General features: G+C 35.6%; 1 protein-coding gene across 2 annotated transcripts in view; it reads right to left on the bottom strand.

Annotated features, from left to right (window-relative positions):
- Positions 1-25,285, bottom strand: part of LOC123545751 (cytoglobin-1-like) — a 55,535-nt gene that overhangs the window by 20,456 nt on the left and 9,794 nt on the right. The window contains exon 1 of one of the 2 annotated variants that reach the window (XM_045332060.2): positions 11,277-11,716. The exons of the other annotated variant lie outside the window; for it this stretch is intronic. Coding sequence (XP_045187995.1) covers positions 11,277-11,287 — 11 coding nt within the window. The 5' untranslated portion in view covers positions 11,288-11,716. Of the gene's footprint in view, positions 1-11,276; positions 11,717-25,285 lie in introns of those variants that run through there. 2 annotated transcript variants of the gene reach the window in all.

The following is a 25,285-nucleotide window of genomic DNA, read 5'->3' as shown; positions in this document are numbered from 1 at the left end:
ATATATACTTACTTTGTGAATCGGATGCGACTACATTTCTATACAAGAAGAGCTCATACACTTGCGCCATCACAGTTCATTGTGCAAACATGGCCTTATCAGTATATAGGTAGTATGTGGTCTAGGAATATGCTCAATAAGGATTGTATAATTATCAAAATGCTTGTTATTATGTGAATTTGGTCTTAACTCGTCATATATTTAATATTCAGAACAAAAACACTGACTTAACTGATGACGACTGAATGATTTTGTTTGTTTGTTTTTTTTTTTGTTTGTTTTGTTTTTTTTTTTTTTGGTTTAACGCCGTTTTTCAACAGTATTTCAGTCATGTAACGGCGGGCAGTTAACCTAACCAGTGTTCCTGGATTCTGTACCAGTACAAACCTGTTCTCCGCAAGTAACTGCCAACTTCCCAACATGAATTATCAGAGGTGGAGGACGAATGATTTCAGACACAATGTCTTTCATCAAATCGTCACGGAGAACATACGCCTCGCCAGAGTATCGAACTCGCGACCCCGCGATCCGTAGACCAACGCTCTCCCTACTGAGCTAAGCGGGCGGGTTGACGACTTAATGAAAACCACAGTAAATGTGAACAGAGGCATGAAGCGATGACATTGTCCCGGCTTATGATAAAATTATCTCCCTCAATTCGTCACATTTTTTAACTTAAAAGAAAATAACATTGACTTCACTGATGAGAATCAAAAGTAAATTGATAAAAAAGTAATTGCAAAGGACGATGCGAACCGCACAATATCCTTCACCCTTCCTGAATAATTACACATCTGTCTTCCATTTTTTTTTTCAGACATCATGTTTAGCTACTGGGTGGAAGTTAATGAGTGAGGGGAGATTTTACGGTGAATCGACATAAAATGTCATATATCTCCGAGATTTAAAGGGCTTGAAACAGTGATATTTAACTAAGAAAGTGAAGGATAAGCTTTTGAAAAAAGCTTTTAATGGGATTTGAAACATTGTTAGTATTAGCCCATAGATTTTGAGCTATTGAGTAATTACTTGTAATACCATATCAGTCTCATTGAAAGAAAAAGGCATCAGTGAACTGTGCTTCCTAAATGTAAATGTCATTTGAAAGTGTAATAACATGGCGGATATGCAAAGCATGTATAATTACCATCATGGAAAACAATAAAACACAATTATTTTGTCCTGGATCTTCAAATAATCTATAATGAGTTACCAAATTGGTCTTTGTTTCTCTATGATTAGGTATTATATCATTCTGTTCTAAAAATAGCATACTGAACTAGTCTAGTATTTTGTTTAAGATGTGTCTAAAACTTGAGATGGACTCTTGGTGGGGGTATTGTGTTTGCCTATTTCTATTAATTTAATGATAAGGTCCACAAATGAGTTTTATTTTCTAGAAATAGTTTAACATTAATATACTTATCAAACATCGTTCATACAGTACCACTAGCCATTGTAACAAAGCAATTTGCTTTTTACATTTATTGGCACTTTGCATTTGAATAAAGGTAAGTATGTAAGTATGGAAAATTTAAATAACAATTTCATTCGATTTAAGACAATTGTATAGAGTTATGTGGAGGAAAATGTGTTTTTCATCTCAATTTCTATCAGGAAATGCATTCATTTCACTGTTTACCATTATGTTCTGCCAGCGTTCCACTGTATACATGAAACACAGTAATTTGAATTTACCCCGGCATGTTATTTCACTTCACAATCAAAACATTTGTATTATATCAAAACTATTTAGTTTTATAAAGCTGGACCACATTTGTACAGTTTGCTACCAGATATGGAACACTAAAATGATAATGCGTGTATTTCCAGTTAAAGTTATATACTTTTTGAATAACATGTCATTCTATACGTTTTTTATGTTTGTATTTTTCTCAAGTACCGAACTGCTGCACTCTACCTAAATACCGCTAATATAATTCAAATGGAAAATCTAGCGGCCTTCAAGGTATAAAACTAAGAACATTATCTTTATATCCATACTGATAGATGCCTACAATCTACGGTTTTATACAGGCTGATATAGAACTGTGATTGGTAAATGCTGTCCCATGTTGATAGATGCCTACAATCTACGGTTTTATACAGGTTGATATAGAACTGTGATCGGTAAATGCTGTCCCATGTTGATAGATGCCTACAATCTACGGTTTTATACAGGTTGATATAGAACTGTGATTGGTAAATGCTGTCCCATGTTGATAGATGCCTACAATCTACGGTTTTATACAGGTTGATATAGAACTGTGATTGGTAAATGCTGTCCCATGTTGATAGATGCCTACAATCTACGGTTTTATACAGGCTGATATAGAACTGTGATTGGTAAATGCTGTCCCATGTTGATAGATGCCTACAATCTACGGTTTTATACAGGTTGATATAGAACTGTGATCGGTAAATGCTGTCCCATGTTGATAGATGCCTACAATCTACGGTTTTATACAGGCTGATATAGAACTGTGATCGGTAAATGCTGTCCCATGTTGATAGATGCCTACAATCTACGGTTTTATACAGGCTGATATAGAACTGTGATTGGTAAATGCTGTCCCATGTTGATAGATGCCTACAATCTACGGTTTTATACAGGCTGATATAGAACTGTGATTGGTAAATGCTGTCCCATGTTGATAGATGCCTACAATCTACGGTTTTATACAGGCTGATATAGAACTGTGATTGGTAAATGCTGTCCCATGTTGATAGATGCCTACAATCTACGGTTTTATACAGGTTGATATAGAACTGTGATTGGTAAATGCTGTCCCATGTTGATAGATGCCTACAATCTACGGTTTTATACAGGTTGATATAGAACTGTGATCGGTAAATGCTGTCCCATGTTGATAGATGCCTACAATCTACGGTTTTATACAGGCTGATATAGAACTGTGATTGGTAAATGCTGTCCCATGTTGATAGATGCCTACAATCTACGGTTTTATACAGGTTGATATAGAACTGTGATTGGTAAATGCTGTCCCATGTTGATAGATGCCTACAATCTACGGTTTTATACAGGTTGATATAGAACTGTGATTGGTAAATGCTGTCCCATGTTGATAGATGCCTACAATCTACGGTTTTATACAGGCTGATATAGAACTGTGATTGGTAAATGCTGTCCCATGTTGATAGATGCCTACAATCTACGGTTTTATACAGGTTGATATAGAACTGTGATTGGTGTTGTCCTATGTTGATGGATGCCTACAATCTACGGTTTTATACAGGTTGATATAGAACTGTGATTGGTAAATGCTGTCCCATGTTGATAGATGCCTACAATCTACGGTTTTATACAGGTTGATATAGAACTGTGATTGGTAAATGCTGTCCCATGTTGATAGATGCCTACAATCTACGGTTTTATACAGGTTGATATAGAACTGTGATTGGTAAATGCTGTCCCATGTTGATACATGTAGATGCCTACAATCTACGGTTTTATACAGGTTGATATAGAACTGTGATTGGTAAATGCTGTCCCATGTTGATAGATGCCTACAATCTACGGTTTTATACAGGCTGATATAGAACTGTGATCGGTAAATGCTGTCCCATGTTGATAGATGCCTACAATCTACGGTTTTATACAGGCTGATATAGAACTGTGATTGGTAAATGCTGTCCCATGTTGATAGATGCCTACAATCTACGGTTTTATACAGGTTGATATAGAACTGTGATTGGTGTTGTCCTATGTTGATGGATGCCTACAATCTACGGTTTTATACAGGTTGATATAGAACTGTGATTGGTAAATGCTGTCCCATGTTGATAGATGCCTACAATCTACGGTTTTATACAGGTTGATATAGAACTGTGATTGGTAAATGCTGTCCCATGTTGATAGATGCCTACAATCTACGGTTTTATACAGGTTGATATAGAACTGTGATCGGTAAATGCTGTCCCATGTTGATAGATGCCTACAATCTACGGTTTTATACAGGTTGATATAGAACTGTGATTGGTAAATGCTGTCCCATGTTGATACATGTAGATGCCTACAATCTACGGTTTTATACAGGTTGATATAGAACTGTGATTGGTAAATGCTGTCCCATGTTGATAGATGCCTACAATCTACGGTTTTATACAGGCTGATATAGAACTGTGATCGGTAAATGCTGTCCCATGTTGATAGATGCCTACAATCTACGGTTTTATACAGGCTGATATAGAACTGTGATTGGTAAATGCTGTCCCATGTTGATAGATGCCTACAATCTACGGTTTTATACAGGTTGATATAGAACTGTGATTGGTGTTGTCCTATGTTGATGGATGCCTACAATCTACGGTTTTATACAGGTTGATATAGAACTGTGATTGGTAAATGCTGTCCCATGTTGATAGATGCCTACAATCTACGGTTTTATACAGGTTGATATAGAACTGTGATTGGTGTTGTCCTATGTTGATGGATGCCTACAATCTACGGTTTTATACACTGCGATTGGTAAATGTAACCCTATATTGATGGTTGCCTACAATGTACGGTTTTATATAAATAACTGTGATTGGTGATTGCACATCTATGCTGATGGATGTCTACAGTCCACAGTTTTGTGCATGTTATTAAAAACTGTGATTGGTAACTGGACGTTCCCCCTACAGTCTACGGTTTTATAACTGCAACTGGTAACAGTATATCCATAGTGATAGATGTCGACAATATACGGTTTTATACATGTTGTCATGCTGTTACAGAACTGTGATATATTACACTCAATGTATGGCGATATAAATGTTCACAATTAAAGGTTTGATGCGTATAATTGCAAAGCAATTATTGGCTAAAGTAAAACCATGCGGAGTGAATATTTTCTTTTGAAGCTTAAAAGTATTTTCAGACAAACCCAACAATAATAATTGTAATTTTATTCTGAATATAACCAACTGGTCTGTTTTGAAATTATATTATAGTTATAATCTTTAAGGGATATGAACAGTACATAATAGAATTCCATTAAGACGATAATCAAAATAATCATGCATGTTTTGAACACACGCAAAATGTGACGTAAATAATTGCAGTAATGTCGGAAAAGTTGCGTGCATGGAGTTACGGAAGGATATTGCATTTAAGACGAATGCATAAAACTTGAAGATAATCACAGTTACAGTTACAATAATGATGTGGAGAAGCAAAGTAATTCTTTTTAATGACTATGCACATTCAGCGCCTTAAATGGTGATACAAACTGATCTGTTAAAAAGTCGTTTGTCTTAACCATTGATCGTTTTGCTTTTCATTTGGAACCACTTCGCTGGCCCTTTATGTTCTACAACATTCTTTTATCTCCATATCTAAAAACAGTACACAAAGGAGTTTTTTTTTATCATGTAAACAGATAGAAATTCAAATATGTTTGCCTTTCAAAACAAAATATTGTTGCTAGTTTAGAACAAAAAGTGGATAAAAACACCATAGGTTGAAAGAAATTATGCATTCGGTACAAGACGTTATGTATTCCAAACAATCGTTACGAAATGATTTACAACTAAGATATATGCAGCGTTGTTCTCATGTTTAAGCATAAGCCCTACGAGATTGGCGACTCCAGCTTCTGATTTGATATCAGTACTGTTTGTTTTGCAGAAAAAAATATTTCAAAACATATCAGTATATGACTAGAATCTACATAAACTGTACAGCTGCGTAATAACTCTAAAATGACTCGATTATACTGCCAGTTAAACAATGACTTGATTATACTGCAGTTAAACAATGACTCGATTATACTGCCAGTTAAACAATGACTCGATTACACTGCCAGTTAAACAAAGACTCGATTACACTGCCAGTTAAACAATGACTCGATTATACTGCCAGTTAAACAATGACTCGATTACACTGCCAGTTAAACAATGACTCGATTACACTGCCAGTTAAACAATGACTCGATTACACTGCCAGTTAAACAATGACTCGATTATACTGCCAGTTAAACAATGACTCGATTATACTGCCAGTTAAACGATTACACTGCCAGTTAAACAATGACTCGATTACACTGCCAGTTAAACAATGACTCAATTATACTGCCAGTTAAACAATGACTCGATTATACTGCCAGTTAAACAATGACTCGATTATACTGCCAGTTAAACAATGACTCGTTTACACTGCCAGTTAAACAATGACTCGATTATACTGCCAGTTAAACAATGACTCGATTATACTGCCAGTTAAACAATGACTCGATTACACTGCCAGTTAAACAATGACTCGATTACACTGCCAGTTAAACAATGACTCGATTATACTGCCACTTAAACAATGACTCGATTATACTGCCACTTAAATAACAACATCAGTCAAGCTATGTAAATTATGTGACAAACTACAGTTGACGTGCGGATAAGTAAGAGAGCGCTATGACGTCAATTATTACGTCCAATTGCCACATGACGTCCGGTTCATTACTACTTAGATAAATAAATTTCATCATAATTTTAATTAAAATTTTCAATGGGCATGTAAGCACGAAAATAATCAAGACCTTATTACCGTTTATTGTTCAAATACTTTAAACTGATCGAACTAACATCCTCGTGGTTCAGTTCCTGCGCACCTAAACATTGAACCATGATAAATCAGGCGACAAGTCACTCGAAGGCCTTGATATGTATACACTTACCCCAGGTCTAATCGCACACCATTTCTATTTTTAAAGGACAAGAAGGGTACAACAAAAAAGGGTAAAGGTTAAAATTGGTAATTTCAACAAATGTGAAACATACTAAAATATAGAAAAAATACAAAGTATTAATCACCTTTTTAAATTATTATAATATAATGACTTTTAATATGGCATTGATGCCACTCAAACAAAATGCTTTTGATAAACTTTAGGACTTAACACAATGTATGGTAAAAGACTAAAGGTGTGGTGATTGTCATGCGAATTGTATACTTTGAAATCTGACTACCTTTATTTTATTAGACTTTGTTGTTTGTTTATACCCTCGTGTAGCAGTGTAGAGATGTCTTCTTCTTCTTCTTGTCGTTCGCGACTACACTGTCAGACCAGTAGCCTCGATGAAACATGTGGTTTGCCGCAGATCCTCAATGCCTCCATACAGTTTCTGGTGGATTGAGGTATCTATCGCCAAGTCGCAGCTCGCTCCTGGTCATGCCTTTTACATCTCTGAAGTATATGCTTCGCAGTCTGATCTTCTTCACCACATGGACAAGTTGGCAATGATGCCAGTCTAGCCTTCTGGTGAAAAAGGAGCCGAATGCGTAAGTCTTCCCTGCCAGTACATAGCCTGTCTGCAGACAAGCCCTTTTGCAGTGCCTCCGAGTTGGCGCCACACGGTAACTGAGCACCTTGCGGCCACAGGCAGAACTGCAGGGGACTCGGAGGTCTGCCCCCAGACATGTGGCATGCCAGGCCCACCGGTGTGTGGACATGCCCTGATGCCTATGAACAGACCCCCAGCTATGGGACAAATAGCTCATGTGTTCCCAGGATAGGGTTTTAACTCGGAACTAAGGGTGAGGTAACCCCGAAAGAAACCTAGAGAGTTGAAGACAGAGGTGCTGGGCCATTGACACTCTCTTAACGAACCACAGCACCATGCAATATCGCTATGACTACACAGTGTATAGATATATTAATCTATTTTCTTTGTTAAATATCTATTTACTGCACACCAGTTCACATTGAGAGATGTAATTCAAATGGACGGAAGTAAAAATACAACTACTGCTTCCGAGAAGCAGTATAGTATTAAAATTCACAATAATGAAGCTTTAGGTGATTCCCCATACCGGTAAACCAATTTTTACGTCAGCTAGGACGTAACGTATTTCCATGCCATATTGAAATAAGTTATAATTTTACAAAGCGATTATAAACCCCCTGTTATTGTTTCACTGTCATAAAAACTGTTTACTTTGTCTTGTTGTGATGTTATCTCTCTTCGGAAATGGTCCTCGTATGCTAATTTTTGATATACTGCATGGCATTAACTGTAATCGTATAACGGCATACCGATATTAAAAAACTGAAAGTCTCGGAAAAAAAGCTGTTGACGGAGTTCAGTATTTCATAAAAAGCTTGTGATATTATTCAGATCGTACAAACGCCATATCAGTCATAAAGTCAAATTACCATTATCATTTATCATTATATTATATTTGCATTCTACCATTTAAATGCACATATACACGTTCACAAGTTTTTACAGAACATATTCGAAAAGTAAAACAATTGTTAATTTAACATTTTTTAGTTTAACTAAACATGAATATAAGAATAATTAATACATTTCCAAACAAAACAGGTTCTAAATAATCAATGGCATACAGGTTGAAATGCTGATCTGAGCTTTCATGAAGTACTGGCGAGAAGGAACGTAATATTATCTAAAATGGCAGACTATCCATTGGATCCATTGGATATACCATAAAGATATTTAATGTTAGACATTATAATCAGTCTATTCTATAATGGTATATTGCAGAGCCACTCCAAAAACCTATCGCTCAAAATAATTGTTATTCTGTTTGGACAACGCAGAGAATAATTATAGGTATATAGCGTATTATTGCATGTTTGATTTATAATAGCGTAAAAAATATTCAATTATTTCTAAAACGTGGTTTGCGAGGATATTCCGTAAATCTTTTTGTCGTGTTTAAGCCATTCATTCAATTTTTATTTATCTAAGTCTTCAGTTTTCGCGTATCAGATATGGCATTCAAATATGTAGGCGATATTTTGATACAACAAAAAACGATCCACAAAATATACAATATTCCTTAACATCTTTCTAGGCGATTCTATTAAAACTTGCTAGTAAAGAGACTAGAGGAATGTAATTTAAAAATGCAAATACACGTATTTATTTGTACTTATCACACACCTAAATATCACGAAGAAATTTACTTTAGTCTTGATCGTCTGATTTCTTTTCAAGAGAAATGTTATCAGTGCACAACTAAGACTAGAATCTCTTGAAGCACTGATCACAGCAAGTGACACCAGAAACATACACCGCTGAGTAGGTTACTAAAAACAGACATTGTTGTGAAGAGAAAAAAAAAGCAACAGACAATAGGAAAAACATATCAACAAGGTACGAACCTATATAAAATAGGAAAAGAGCGGGGGAACGGACGGATGAAAGTAACACCACCAACATACAAAACATAATTATAAAATTGAAATTCTACAGACAACTAACATGCTGAAAACAGAGACGTCCATCACTAATAGAAAGTTTGCATGTCCACCAAAAATGGTAGCAAATTAGTCAACTGTAGAGGATCAATCACCAGAATATGCGCTGAGCCTAGGATTTCAATTTCGAATTACACTATCAAAGTGATGATCCAGGATTAGCTGCTTCAATCTCCTAGGTTGATTTTCTTGACGTTAATTAGAGCAAAGACCAATGAAGAAGGAAGGCTGTAAATGTGCCATTCTTGAAGTGTGCTGTTGTTTTCAGTTTTTAAATTTATCAGTCAAGATTACAAAGCTTACATCATTTTATTTATTTCTGAAAACGTGTATGTTCTAGCAGACATCTTTTTCTCTCTCTCTCTCTCTCACCTGTTCGAAGCAAATGCATGTTAAACTTTTCTTAAAGCTGTAATTACATATCAAAATGTTAATGCTTGTACAAAATGTTATGTGTTGCAATTAAAGTACATGCATAATTATGTGTACACCGTTCTCTTGTTTACAACACATGCTTTGACAAGAGTACACATTCGAACTTGTTTGTTGTTCTCACTAAAAATATGAGCCGTGCCATGAGAAAACCAACATAGTGGGTATGCGACCAGCATGGATCCAGACCAGCCTGCGCATCCGCGCAGTCTGGTCAGGATCCATGCTGTTCGCTAGTAGTTTCTCCAATTCCAATAGGCTTTAAAAGCGAACAGCATGGATCCTGACCAGACTGCGCGAATGCGCAGGCTGGTCTGGATCCATGCTGGTCGCATACCCACTATGTTGGTTTTCCCATGGCACGGCTCATATATAGTTCAAGAAATTTCTACAAAAAGTAACATCGTGGACAAGTGTTTATGACCAATAAGCATCACGTTTTATCCCATAAGGTTAAGTATGTTACCTCTATGATACCTTGTCTATATGAAATAACATGTAAATATTAACATAGCAAAGTAAGATGTGCAGCAGCCTATACTGCTTTTAATAACCATTTCACAGCAATATCCCCATAATGAGTGTATGTTAAAAATAACAGAATAAAGTTCCAAGACTTTCCGTTCAGTTGCAATGAAGGTAATGACTTATTAAATGAAATATCTTGCAATTCTTGGTTCAACTAATGTGTTTATTAAGATTTTTTTTCACAGATATACACAAAATGTTTGAAAATTGAGATACATATAGGCTCTTCTGATTAACTGCTTTTCTTTATATTAAATCAACCCTTATCTGATGGTTACCTAAAGTGTCATGCATCAAAATCTCATCACTAAAAATACGTAAATACCAAAATCTCATTTCAGTAGCAAACACTTGTATGATAAAGTAATGTTGGTACGTTAGCGTATTGTTCAAATTATATTTTCTTTATCCAAACTACTATTACCTGTTCACATGTAATCATACTTCTGTGGATTTTGTTATAACATTAGGTGTCCTTTACACACAGTTACCTAATCATTACTGTAACATTGGGTTTGAACCTAAATTCGACCCTTTCATACCCGCTTGATATTTTCCTCCTGAAGGGCAACAATAAGGCATTTGAGAATGAATTAGCCTGTTTTATTATAACAAATTGCGATTTACGACCGTTATCTTAATATTATTATGTGAGCCATTCGCGGCAATAATTTTGTTATAAAAGGTTTGAGTGTCCGCATCTGGATTTACTTTTCACCGAAACCAGTATTGTGCAAATTGACACTGATGGACATATCAACTGGTGAACTGAATTAAAATTCATATAGCACCAATTTTCACATCTCACGGTACTCTGCGTTTTTGTAACATGACAACAGTCAGTGAAACGTTAAAGTATTAGAAATTATTCCAATCTCAAATGCTTTGTAAAAAATATTAATTATTAATCTATCCTCATTCTTTTCAACATTTAGAAGTAACAATGCCGGTACGGCGGTTTAATTTCAACGCAGCCTGCCTGTTTTCCAACTATATGACATATGCTTCCTCGTCTCAAAAATAACTGAAAATCCTATGAATAAAAAAAGGAATTGTTTATCAACAAACAAAAACTAATATACTCACACTCACCTCATAAACATAACAACGCCTACTCTAGAGATATCCAGCTTGATTATATTTCATGTTTCTCGTACAATTTGTTTATGTTCATCCGTAAGTTGCGGTCTGTTTTCAGCAACGTGTTTCAATTCACATTTTATTGAATGCTGTTTCATGTTGCCCGAACACAATTGGCGTTTCCCTGGCTGAATGCATCCCATGATTAATCTCTTAAAGTTTTTACTGTATTTGTTGCAGTCCGTCCACTGCACAGTAACATGTAAATAACATTGTTTTATGAATATATACTACTTTGGGAACATTTTCCTCCGTTGACTTTCACTAAAACATAAGCTGAAGTTCTTGCTCAGTTAATTTGTGTCCGACTATATTATATCTTAAAACTGTATTGTATTAGTTCCTTATTACTTCTGGTGCATATAACGTACCAAAGTCTCATGTTATGTCTGATGTCGGGCACCGAAAGCGAAAGCTATGCTGTTCTTTCACATCTAAAATGAAAATAACTTTGAACTAAATGTATTATCTATATTGCCCATTATCTTAAAAAAAGTTCCTTAGTTTTCAAATTATGTAACAGTCAGAACCTTCAAATATATTATTAAGACAACTTCAATAATTACCTAAATAAAAACAAATGTTCTTCTAAAATGGTTTTCACAATATTCGAATTTCCATTCATATATTTCGAACACCTATTCACAGATTATATCGGAAAACAATTTGCTACATTAAAATCTTTGCTCGATAGTTCCACAGATTCGAAGGAAACACTTTTACTAAATACTCTCGTCGGTCGGAATTTACGATTTGTCAATGTTTCACCTCTCAGCTGGGTGTCTGTATGACAATGTTTCTAGGAAAGATATCTAGCTTACTGTTGGAGCATAAACAGATAATTTTTAAACCCAGATAGGTCAAATAGACAAAGAATATTGTTCCTAGATAATCCGACATTAAAAATTTGTTATTGTACTGCAGCACAGCACAGACTGTCAAATAGCTGAAACAACATTTTGTTTAAGATTTCCTATCTCCGATGGTGTGAATCAGAAGCAGAGTTTACTGTGCGCCTTTGGTCGTTCACTTGAGCAATTCTTCAATAAAAACTGTTTCACCTTACACTAGAAATCTAGTAAAAGTGTTTGCTTCATTAGTTTTTTTCAGTGGTGCTTCTAAAGTATTACCATGTATTTGTTTAACTTACACATCTCTGTATAGCAGTAATCATCTACACATCTCCGTATAGCGGAAATCGTCTACACATCTCCGTATAGTGGAAAATCACTTTTGCTTATTCGCTGATTTGCAGTCACGGGCTGAGTATCAGTAACAAATAACTATCACACTATGCTGCATGCTGTTATGTAATCACTATCTTACTACCTGTATCAATTACATCTCCTATTAACTGATCACTATCGTGTACATATTTCGTTGTGCACTACATTTGTTTCATGCATTAATATCGGCAGTTTAATATCGATGCAAATTTGCATAATTATATTACCCTACACGGGTTTCAAGCATTATTGCAATTTCCGTTTATCTGTTATTGAATTGAATAATCACATATTTCCTTTCTTAGGATAATTACGTTATGAAGCTGCAGAATATGTCGTTAGTACGTTTAGTTTGCGAACCCGATTTAAACCCGATTGAAACACAATTTCAACAAAGGACAGCTCTGTTGTTTTTACTTATTTCATTCAAAATTGAAAAGTGTTTGTAACGGGGTACCGGAGGTAATTTGCCTGAATTATAATGATCGTAAAGTACGTATACCTCCGCAGTGTGTTGGTCAAGAACGCAGGAAAATTTTAAATACCGCGGCGGCATGGGTTCTATTCCCGACTCGGGCATATTTTTTCCTTGTTTTTGGCATTTTTAAGATAATTTAGAAACAAACATTCATGTTCTAATGCTCATAATATGAAAATCAAAGGCCTGAATGGCCTGAGTCGGCTAATGATTGATGTACTGACAGTATAGTCTACCAGTTTCAGTTTGTTTTTAGTTTTTTTTCTTAAAATTTCATAACACAGCTCGATATTTACCCAAAATATTATATCCGGATACGATTACACTTTTCTCCAGTTTCAACAATATATTTTACAAATTGTGATGCTACGAAGACATTTAGCAGCAATTAGCAGTATCTGACATTGAAGTTCACGGTTAAATTAACTCTTATTTAAATATTTTCATAAAAAAGTTGTTTCGTTTCGTGAAAGCTGCCAAACATAGACGATCTACTTTCGATTTCAAAAACTACAAGAAAATACAATTTAATGTTTCGCCGATTTGTTTATTTCTCGAAAAATAAGAATTAAAATCATTTTTAATATCAGTAGTAACTAAACAAACCAGTAAGAGCTTCTTCTTCCGATAATTTATCCGTTTACTGACTGCAAAATTCAACCCACGCAAAGTTTATAGAAATCATACGATGCGTGTTTACGTTCAATGTGGGAGAATTAAGGCTGATCGGCTATGTTACCTAACGCATCCAGACGATTCAGATTTTGTTTTTAAAAAAAGCATTGTGTGCGTTTCTGTAATTTTATATACGTTTTTATACGCTTAGAAATTATTAGACATGCGTATTTGCATTATTTCTATACGTAATTTACGCTAATACGCATCTTAACTGGAGCCCTGTGGAACTATTTTTTGTCTTTCGCTGGATGTTACCCAAGCTTTGTAAGCCTGCGCAATTCTTAAAGTGCACATTTATGCTTAATGAGTTAAATTCGAGTATTGCACAATTACAAGTCATAAATATGACAGATTACATCGTATATTGGTCATAGCAAAGGGAATTGACACAACTTAACTTCATTCATGCAGTGAACTGTTTGAAGTTTGAGAAATCTAATGGAACTACATCCCTTCACTGTGTTATTTGGTCCATTTCGAGAATCGTTGGATAGCAAGGACTCATCAAAAGGCTTTCAGCCTTTAGCCGACTCAAAAACTGCAATTTTAAAGGAAGATTATTTTAGCTGTAATCTGGAGGTCAGTGCCTATAACATAATACATGTAACCAAATCACGTAACAGTGATACAATAGTATCTTTGTTGTATAAACAATGTTATTTCCAGTTCAAGGAGTATTTAGTTGCAAATTTAAGTTAATAAAGTATTCTAATCATACGCGCACATTCATAAGCGCACGCACATTCGCGCTAAAAGTGCTTTATAACAGCACTTGCTTTAATACAGCGGTTATAGAGGGGACGTAGTTATGCTTGACTTGAAAACTTGCGGTCGTGAGTTCGAGAGTTCCCTGTTCTCTAATTAGAAATTACCAACATTGGGATAAGAATGATTATTCCGTGTATGTGTACTTTACAACTTGTACACTAAAGAACCAGGGACATTTCTGTAATTGATGCGTCTTCTTTATCTTGCACCATCCTCCCAATAAAATTATTGACAATCTTCTGGAGGGGTTACCTTTGGCGACTACAAATACGCTTTAACACACAAACAATAAATCGCATAAAACACTTCGGCTACAATGTAAGCTAATGTCGAAACGCTTAGTATCATTGGCAGATTATACACTTTTTAGAAATTACAACCTTAAGAAATACATTATTTTCGGCCATGCTCTATTTAATGCTTCATAGAGTATATGATCTTATTTTGTGATGACCTATACATTGACAACAATGAAGTTTGCAAAGTTGATAGAAGTTTTCTAATAAATTGTCAGCATCGATTTCATATTTCAGTGCCTATAATGAATAACTTAAATTACAAATATTTAAAGGGGCCAGAAATCTCATGGTCTCTGACAATGGTTGCAACTACACATAAAATATGATCTTAGCAAATGTTAAGAAACATAAAAAAGAATAATATAAAAATTAAAAACACATACAAATGTTTAAACTATGTGTTTTGGTTTACAAAAAAAAAATGAAAATGTATAATACAATAAAATTCGCTTATTCAAACTAATACATCGGAGGCCAGTAAGGCCTACCATGCCCACAACCCACCGCCGGCCGACAATTTCTCATAGTTACTACATTGTTTGGTATGACCAAATGTATGGTAATAAAAAATGTTGTTTCCATATAAAAACTCTTTTGAACTATATATGTTTTAATGTTTAGCGGCCACCGTCCATTTTTGGAAATGACAACTCCATAGACGATAAGTCAATCATATATTTTGGTGATAAAACGGTAAAACTTGGTACCAAAATGGACACTGGCCTTTATTTAGCAATATTTTTATATTAATAAAGTAAATTGCATATTTATTACCATTAATGAGAATGTTACAGAATGACAAAATTTTGTTTAAAAGCATGCTCTAAATTTCAAATCAATTTAAATGTATTAGTTATTATTATTATTATACCAGATTTGTTGAGCGCCCTTTTCATATGAAATATACGTTCAAGGGCGTTTTGCAATTAAACATGTGACATATCGCAGATATGCAGGAAACTCACAAAACATGACATATGCAATCTTAAGAACAACTTCAAGTAAAACTCATGTCTTGCAAAACATACACATAGAATGTCAGAACCCTTAAAATGTGACATGGTGAAATAAAGGATGAATTGCCACTTTAGTTAATAACATGATGAATTGTACAGTAAAGAGATCTGCGTCAGCGACGAATGACTTGCTGTAGTTCTGTATCACAAAAATAACAATAGCATATTTATTATGGGTAGAAACACAATTGGTTTCTATGTGTTGTAGAAAATTTTTAAAAGGTGTGTTTTGAGAGCTCTTTTGAATGGATTTAGTGATGAATCTTTTCTGAGATTGCCAGGGAGAGAATTCCATAGTTTTGCGGCGGCAACTCTGAAACTTCTATCACGGTGACCGTAGGAAACCAGTCGACTTGTTTGTGGCACAAGGGTTGTGTTTTTGCCACTGACCGTTCCAAGGCGGTGCCCCACTGTGTTCCTTTGTTTGTTTGTTTTGTCCTAATGTGTTGGCTTTGTGCGTGTGCGCGTGTATGTGTATGTGTGTGTGTTTGTGGTGTGCACGTCTGCGTGCTGTAGGTTTCGTTTTGGGGAGGCCGCGTTTTTGGTGCGTGGCATTCCCTGTTTGATATTTGTCTTTGTTTTTTGTTGCTGCACGTATGTATTAATCATTTTATATAAGGTATAATATATAAAGTTTGAATATCATTTAAAATTAAGTACGAAAGGCTACGCAGAAGGCAATGGCCTTTCTTTATCTAAAGTCCATACTGTAGCAAGAGACTACAATAAATTCTCCACGATCAAATTGTAATCAAATGCCATTCATGAAAATTAAAGTAAAGAAACTGAATTATCAACCGACACAAAGTAGAAGGTTGCTAATGTTATGATACTTGGTAAAGTCTTTTGCTACAATTTATAATTATGTATGACAGATCGAAATAAAAACAAAGACAAATATCAAACAGGGAATGCCACGTACCAATATCGCAGCCTCCCCAAAACGAAACCTACAGCACGCAGACGTGCACACCACAAACACACACACACATACACGTGCACACACAAAGCCAACACACGAGGACAAAACGAACAAACAAAGGAACACGCACACATACACACGCACACACACAAAGCCTACACAAGAGGACAAAACGAACAAACAAAGGAACACAGTGGGGCACCGCCTTGGAACGGTCAGTGGCAAAAACACCACTGGTGGAGCTTAAACCGGTTTATGGTGCGCACCCAACCTCACTCTTACCCCCACCATGTTCCAAAGACACGGGACAGTGTAAATAAAAGTAATCCCCTCCAGGTGAATCTCTAACACACGTAATGGAAACAAAAAGGCATGTACTCAATGCCTTTGCAGAAGACAGAGCACAAGGGAAACACCCTTAAGGGCTGAACACCAAACATGCGGTGTGTCTTTTTATAAAACGTTTAATGACTTTACTAAATACAATTGGAAAGCCATTTTTATAGTCTATTGTCAATTGCTTTCCATTCTTATAAAAAACAGTTTATGAAGCAGCACATTATTCATAACAGCTAACCACCACGATACTATCAGGTCACATTAAAGTGAAAATATCGTCCGCCATGTTTAAAAATTTCGTAGTTTTCTTCATTTCATACCCATCAAGATGTATGCATTATTTCGTAAATATGTTGGTTTGCTGTCATTGAAAGATCACGTTGTAATATTTCAAATTTAAAAAAAAAAACTCACTTTAAATACCTGTGTACTTTCTGTTGTTTTTTTTCAGTTTGAAAACTTATCAACAGTAATTCAGTTATGTAACGATGGACAGTTGTTCCTGGGTTATGTACCAATATGGTCTCTTATATGTATTCTACAAGTAACTGTCAATGTATTCATATCTTTCAAGCTTATTGATTAGATCCATTAGGCTAATAAACCCATGAGAAAACAGTACAGTAGATGCATGACATATGGATCGGATGTGGAGGTCAAATTACTTCAGACACATCGACATGGAGAACACAAACCTCACCAGGATATCTGACGCAAGGGCCCAAGATTCGAAGATCTGTGATCTCGCTATTGAGCTAACGGTGTTTTTTTGTATATTTCCTTTTTCACGCAACTACTTCTGAAATTCAAAAAACACCTTACAATTTTGCTTCTTCATAGGTGACTGCATATTTAGGCTTTATGACTGTGGGACTGAACAGATTGCTAATATTTTGCATTTTATTGATATTTAATCTGCAATAATAGGTAAATCATCTTAAAATGGAACAAATGTATTTATTTCAGATAATTTACTCCTTACATTTTAGATAAATCAGTATTTTGATAATTAAAGCTTCAATTTCTTGTTACATATCTTTTAAATGGAATCAAAGGTAACAGGAACGTATGTTAAAGCGTGTTACGGAAACATATCATTGTTTGATGAGCAAGGAAACATTCTGTATTCTCAGAGTACAAAATTGTGATATTAATCATTTTTCTAGAATATTTGTTATAAAACAAGATTGTTAATATGATGACATGTATGTGTAAAGCTTGTAACATACTGATTTCACCATCGTGTTAACTCTATATTTTCAAACAATGTACTTCACGTAATCATCGATAATAATTAATAAAATCATTTTATGTAGTTTTATTTATTGTGCGTGAAAGGTGCTGCACTTTCAATAACCTTGCATGAACAGACTAAATCAAACCAATCTGTTGTCATTTTGCTTGGTTGCATGCGATTTTCCCAAGGGATTTTCTTAGAGATCTTGTTTTTTGAGACGTTGGTTGTTGCACTAGTTAATGTTATGCAAATAAGCTAATTTTTCCGTGGGAACATTTTTTCTCTCTGCTAAACAATTTGATACTTCTGAAAAAATGTCTAGATGGGGGTTGCATGCTAGGCCTTAATGGCCTCAAACCAATCAGGTATTTACGATAAACAACAGACATAAAAAAGTAAAATAATACAAAAAATGCCAAAGCTTGCTGTCACTGGAAATGATACTCTTCCTGTAATATTAAATCTCTTATAGTGCAACAGTGATTATCTTACTAATTAGGTTATAACAGTAGTACCCTCTGAATAGATTAACTTCTTGTTTGTGTACATTGCTATCTGTGGACACATTCTGTTCAACAAAGACTTCTTCCGTTTTCTGATTAACATAAATGCAGCTATTTCACATCATTACACTTTCCAAATTGAGGAAGTTGGTGACTGCAAGATCTTTTCTTATATTTCGGGGCCCCCGTGGCCGAGTGGTTAAGGTCACTTGCCCCTCATCGATATGGGTACGTGTGAGGAGACCATCCAGCTGGTTTACGGAAGGTCGGTGGTTCTACCCAGGTGCCTGCTCGTGATGAAATAATGCATAGAAGGGCACCTGGGGTCTTCATCCACCATTAAAGCTGGAAAGTCGCCATATGACCTCTAATTGTGTTGGTACGACCTTAAACCCAAACAAATAGATAATTTTTCTTATATTGCACAATTATATTTTTCAGGGAACAGCTGTTTTACCTAATAATAACACGGTAGACCACCTTATCCAGAAGTATTTCTAGTTAATTTAAATGTCACGCGAACCGTTTTCCCTCAACTTAATGTAACATTGAATATTTTTTAATGTTTACTCTTAATCATTATATAATGGCGGTAAAATGTTTTCAAAAGTTCCGGGAAAATGATAAAAAATATATACAATTTAAATGTAAACAAGTATATAAATCTATGAGATGACAATGCTTGCTTCTATGCGCAGATAGTAAGACTTGATTTATGATCCAGGTAAAGGATGTTTTGTGAGGTTGTTTGTGACAAAATGCCATAAAGCATGAACTTCCGCTATTGTCTGTCAGTGTTTTACATATTTGCCACATTTTATGTCTAAATGTTTTGTTATTTATCTAATTCTTCTGAAGGTGAAGATCTTGTTCCAGCATAATGACAACGTTTAGCTTAAAAACTGTCAAATTTGTTCATAATTATGTGACTGGAAGAGATTGTCTAACATAAAAGATATTCTTAAGGAAACATCAACAACAAATTGGTGTCTGGAACCGCCACTATAGCGTAAGGGTCAGACCTATAAACTATTACAGTTCGGCGGTGCTAAATGTCTTCGCTATTGTATCTATGTAAAAAAGACAATGTATAACATCTTTTTATTGCCATTCCCAGCCTTCTAGTTCTTGCAAGACTGCCATTGTCTTGGCTATCACAAAATACCACAAGATATTGCAATCAAACAGTTTATAGCTGGCATGAAGATAGCATTGACTCAACGGCACCATATACTGATATGGACTGCATTAAAAAACAATAATAAACATCCAACAGGGAAACCGCAGCCTCCCCAAACACCAACTCAACACGCGGACGCGCCCACGACCAACACACACACTCGCACAAAGCTAATACGCTGGACAAAACGAACAGATAACATAACACATCGGAGCACCGGCTTAGAACGGTCAGTGGCAAAACCACCACTCACTGTGGAGCTTAAAACGGTTTACGGTGCACTTAACCTCACTCTTACCCCCACATGTTCCAAAATCACAGGACAGCGTAAATAAAAGTTATCCCAGCCAGGTGAAACCCTAATATACGAAATGGCAACAGAAGGCATGATATGTAAAACACTAAAATGCTCTTGTATATTTATATAAAAGCACCCATTAAGAACATAAAACGCGCTTTTGCAGAAGACATAGCAACAAGGGAATCATCCTAAAGGGCACGACGAAACCGGTCGGATTTAAGAACTACCTATCATAGAGTCCTCCATCTGTTAACACCGTCAGACACAAAGGAGAAATCGAAGCGTCCAACTGTAAAAGGGCTGAACACCAAGCATACGGTGTGTCTCAAAACAGGTCATAACCTCTTTTAATAAAACGTTTAATAACTTTAACACAATTGGAAAATTACAATGACCAAAAATTTTGTAAACCACATCGCCGTAAAAACGTCTTGATATACCTTCTCGCAGAAGAGTCTTTAAATAGCTATTATAGTTTAAAACCAAATCTGAATTGCGACAGCAAAATTTAGCAAAGTATTTACTTAATTTATGATAACGGCAGCCTTGATGAAGAAGCTTATTTATAATATATTGATTAATACGTTCATCGGAATCCTTAACATGACTACACGCTATTGCAAAATGAATTTATTGAAAATTTATATATCCTGTGAGTTGTTGCCTGGGGTAATCCCATCCAAATAAGAGACATTAAAATCATTGGTATGTATAAAATTGTCGTAAATCTAGAAATGAAGCAATAGTATCTGAAAGGTTAGTTTTATTTAACTTGAGCTCCCAGGTATAAACAGTATCCACCAACTGAGCAAAAACGGATTATCCATACGAAGAACATCATCTAGATAGCGTGATGTATTATTAAATGCAGTAATAATGTCTGTCTGTATATCTTGAGAAAAAATTAACATAAAATATCTTTCATAATAATATACAAGAGGGCCATGATGGCCCTATATCGCTCACCTGTTATCTTGCACTTGAGGACAAGAAGGTCCTCAGAAAAAATATCTTAAGTCCAAAAGACAGGAACAACAAAGGGAAGAAATTTAACCAAAAAGAAAAACAAAATTCTTACAAGGTAAAGATATGTCAAAATACACCTGAAAATTGGAGATACCATCAATGTTGTACCACAGAAAAGTGGTCTCGGTTTTTCCCTACGGCCAATAATAAAAATGTTACTAAAATAAGCTATTTATAGTAACGTAAAAGGGAAGTAATTAAAAAAATTGTAAGTGAACAAAAGAAGGATCTGCCAAATAAATCTGTTGACATAAATGAAATTTCAGATCAGTATCTTCATTAGTTACGGAGATATACCCATTTTAATTTGAAATAAAGGGAGGTAATTTGACATAAAATCAGTCCATAGTTATCTACCCTGATATTAGTCCAACTAATAACAATAATGAAATTTCAAATTAGTCCTATAAGTACTTACTGATATAAATCCATTTTGATGACAATCAGGGGAGGTAACCTCAGATATAAAATAACTCAGGAACCTACGATTGGATCTGATTTGTCATGGAATCCAAGATTTATTGTTGCTGAAGATAATTTGGAAGTTTGTACCAAATTAAACCATAAATGAAGTCTCTATATGGCTGCAAAAGCCAAAATAGCCAATTTTGGACCTTTAAGGGGCCATAACTCTGGAACCCATGAAGGAATCTGGCCAATTCAAGAAAGGAAGCAAGATCTTGTGGTGATACAAGTTGTGTGCAAGTTTGGTTAAAATCAAATCATAAATGAAGCTACTATTGTGCAGACAAGGTCAAAATAGCTAATTTTGGCCCTTTCAGGGGCCATAACTCTGGAACCAATAATGGGATCTGGCCGGTTCAAGAAAGGAACCAAGATCTTATAGTGACACAAGTTTTGTGCAAGTTTGATTAAATTCAAATCATAAATGAAGCTGCTATTGTGCAGACAAGGTCAAAATAGCTAATTCTGGCCCTTTCAGGGGCCATAACTCTGGAATCCATAATGGAATCTGGCCAGTTCAAGAAAGGAACCAAGATCTTATGGTGATACAAATTGTCTGCCAGTTTGGTAAAAATCAGATCATAAATAAAGCTGCTATTGTGCAGACAAGGTCAAAATAGCTAATTTTGGCCCTTTCAGGGGCCATAACTCTGGAGCCCATCATGGGATCTGGCCAGTTCAAGAAAGGAACCGTGATCTTATGGTGATACAAGTTGTGTGCAAGTTTGGTTAAAATAAAATCATAAATGAAACCGATATCGTACAGACAAGAAATTGTTGACGCACGCACGGACGGACGGACGCACGGACTGACGACGGACGACGGACGAAGGGTGATCACAAAAGCTCAACTTGTCACTATGTGACAGGTGAGCTAAAAAACAAATCTGCGACAATGGGTACACAATTTGTTCCCATGGAGGCATATCTGTCGCATTACAACACTCGTACCTATAAGAAATTAATGTCAAGGTTTCCGAACTCAAACTGTTGTAAATATTTATTGTACTTTAGTCAACTGTCAACAACTTTGTCAACATTCAGAAAAAGTGGAAATCCACAGGTCGCTCAACACGACACGTACGAATCATGTCGCAGGCTCGGTTTAATTGAGCCTGTTCATGGACGGTACTAAAAGCCAATGTACTCTACTATAAAGAATTAATGCCAAGTTAATTTGAATGGTCCTTAGTTATTGTGTACAGTTTGAATGCATCAAGCGTTATGCTGTCTGCTTCAAGGTTCGACACGAACAGACAGAGAGTCGGGCGAACATCTCCATAACGTAACACGTTCCATTATTTCAAAACGGGTGTACAAAACGATACAACTCCCTAATTTTCGAAGAAATGATGGATTTATGGTGGACTGTCTTTTGTTTTGTATTGCTTCGATAAATATTGAACACTTTTGACTATGTAAAGAAAGAAAACCTGATAACACTAGAATCTCTTGTAGTTACTCTCATGACGGAATTGTGAAAATTGAAAGATCCTGTCGTCTATGAAAATTCCTGGAAAAATAAATCACCACACAACCCAAATTTAGAAGAGAAAACATATTCTCTTTCTGTTTATGTAGGCGAACAATATCTTCACCAAATACAGGATCGTCGAAATTGTCTAATCCCTGACATCCTAAAGGCCAGAACAGCAGGCAGGCATGCAAACCTTAGTAGATTTTTTTTTGTCAGTTCTAACTTTCTCAAGAAAGTTATACCTTAAGAACGCTGCCTTATATGTAGGTATTTTTCAGTTGATTCAGCTCATCGTTTAAGGTGGTTTATCAGTGAAATAAACATTAAGGAAAGACAATATTTAGTTTCATTCTTTAGTTTATAGGGAATTGATCTTGCCGATTTTCGTCCCGAATCGATAAAAGTCGGGATCGATCCCTCTACGGTTACATACGATATACCGAAAGAGATATACATACTATCGAATTAAAAACTGTGTCCTTCCGGCACGTGCACAGAGCGTCTGACTTCTGAATTTTTGGACGAATACGCTTTTGCTTGTGCCTTATAAGCGTCCACATAACTTGTCCGAACCGCAACGTTTTTTCACATCAGTACAAATATGGGTAGTGTTGTTTTTATTCCAAAATCTACCTTTAAAATGATACGGAATCGGTGGTGTTATTAGACAGTTTTTCGTTTCAAATCTTATGTCCACGGTGTATATCCATAGTGAGAAAACGGATCCCCTTCTGTTCGCGCACAGGACACTCTCTGTGCTAAAAAATGAACTCCAACGTCAGTCAGCTCGGAAAATCAAATTTTTCGTCCTAAACACATATTTGTGCATAAAAACACATAGCCCACGGAATGGCGTAGCTATATACCAATGCTTTTTTATCGTTACATTTGTTTTATCAGTTCACACAAGTCCAAACGAAGATGTAATGTAGATGGAGGGTACTGGCTTGGATGGACATTGTTCGATGTTTATGAAACTTAAATACGACATTCTTAAATATAGCAAATATCTGGTACCTTAGATGTGAAGTAGTTGATCCCATTTTACTTGTAAACACACTTTATGTGGATATTTTCATCATGTTTCCTTAAAAAACGCCCTACTTTCGAATTCGTTGATGCACGGGATCTCTCAGGCGGTGCAATTTTGCCTAACAGGATCCCTCTTGACTCTGCATCCGACACGGGAACCCTCTTCGACAAAATTTTCTATCGGCACCGGCACCCTCAACTTCAGTGTTAGAATTTTGAGATGGTATTCTTATTTAAAACAACATCTGTTTCTAAGGGTATGGATCATGGTGTTTTTACTTCCCTTAATATGCTTTTAAATTGAAAATAAATCAGCAATTTCACATAACATTCAAGTTGAAATTTCGAGTTACTAAGTCGAAATTTCAAGTTACTTATCTCGAAATTTCGAGTTATTAAGTCGAAATTTCGAGTTACTATGTTAAGATTTCGAGTTACTATCTCGAAACTTCGAGTTACTGTCTTGAAATTTCAAGTCACTAACTACAATTGTTTACGTTGATGTATAGGTCCTGGCCAAGATTAGGTACCTAGTGTAGTCATTGGGTAGCCCTGCAGGGTCATATGGCAGCGTTTGCTAATAGAAATTATCTCTATTTAAACAATGTTTCTTTATTTATTGATTTTGTTGGGTGTAACGTCGCACCGACGTAGGCGACTTCTCAGCTTTTATGTTGGAGGAAGACCTCAGGTGCCTAAACCATGCTTAAGTCTGGAAGGTTTCCGACCTAGTTTGAGCCCATATGTCAATGAAATGTAGACATACCTAAATGAAAGTATAATTATGAGTCTAACCAAGATTGGGTACCTTGACAGACCTTGATTTTAGAGAGAGGTCATAGAAGGTGACCGGGAAGTATTCAAAACTTAGAAAATTTCACTATTTTGACCATGTCTGGAAGGTTTTCGACCTAGTTCGAGCCCCTAACACATGAATATATTATACATGTAAATGAGGGTATATATCCTGGATACAGTTTGAAATCTGGAGTAGCTTTAGATGCTATAGTAGGT

Source organism: Mercenaria mercenaria, chromosome 1 (genome assembly GCF_021730395.1).
Source record: "Mercenaria mercenaria strain notata chromosome 1, MADL_Memer_1, whole genome shotgun sequence".
Lineage (NCBI taxonomy): Eukaryota > Metazoa > Mollusca > Bivalvia > Venerida > Veneridae > Mercenaria > Mercenaria mercenaria.
Note: the sequence above shows the minus strand (reverse complement) of the source record. Positions and strands in the feature narration are given on the sequence as shown.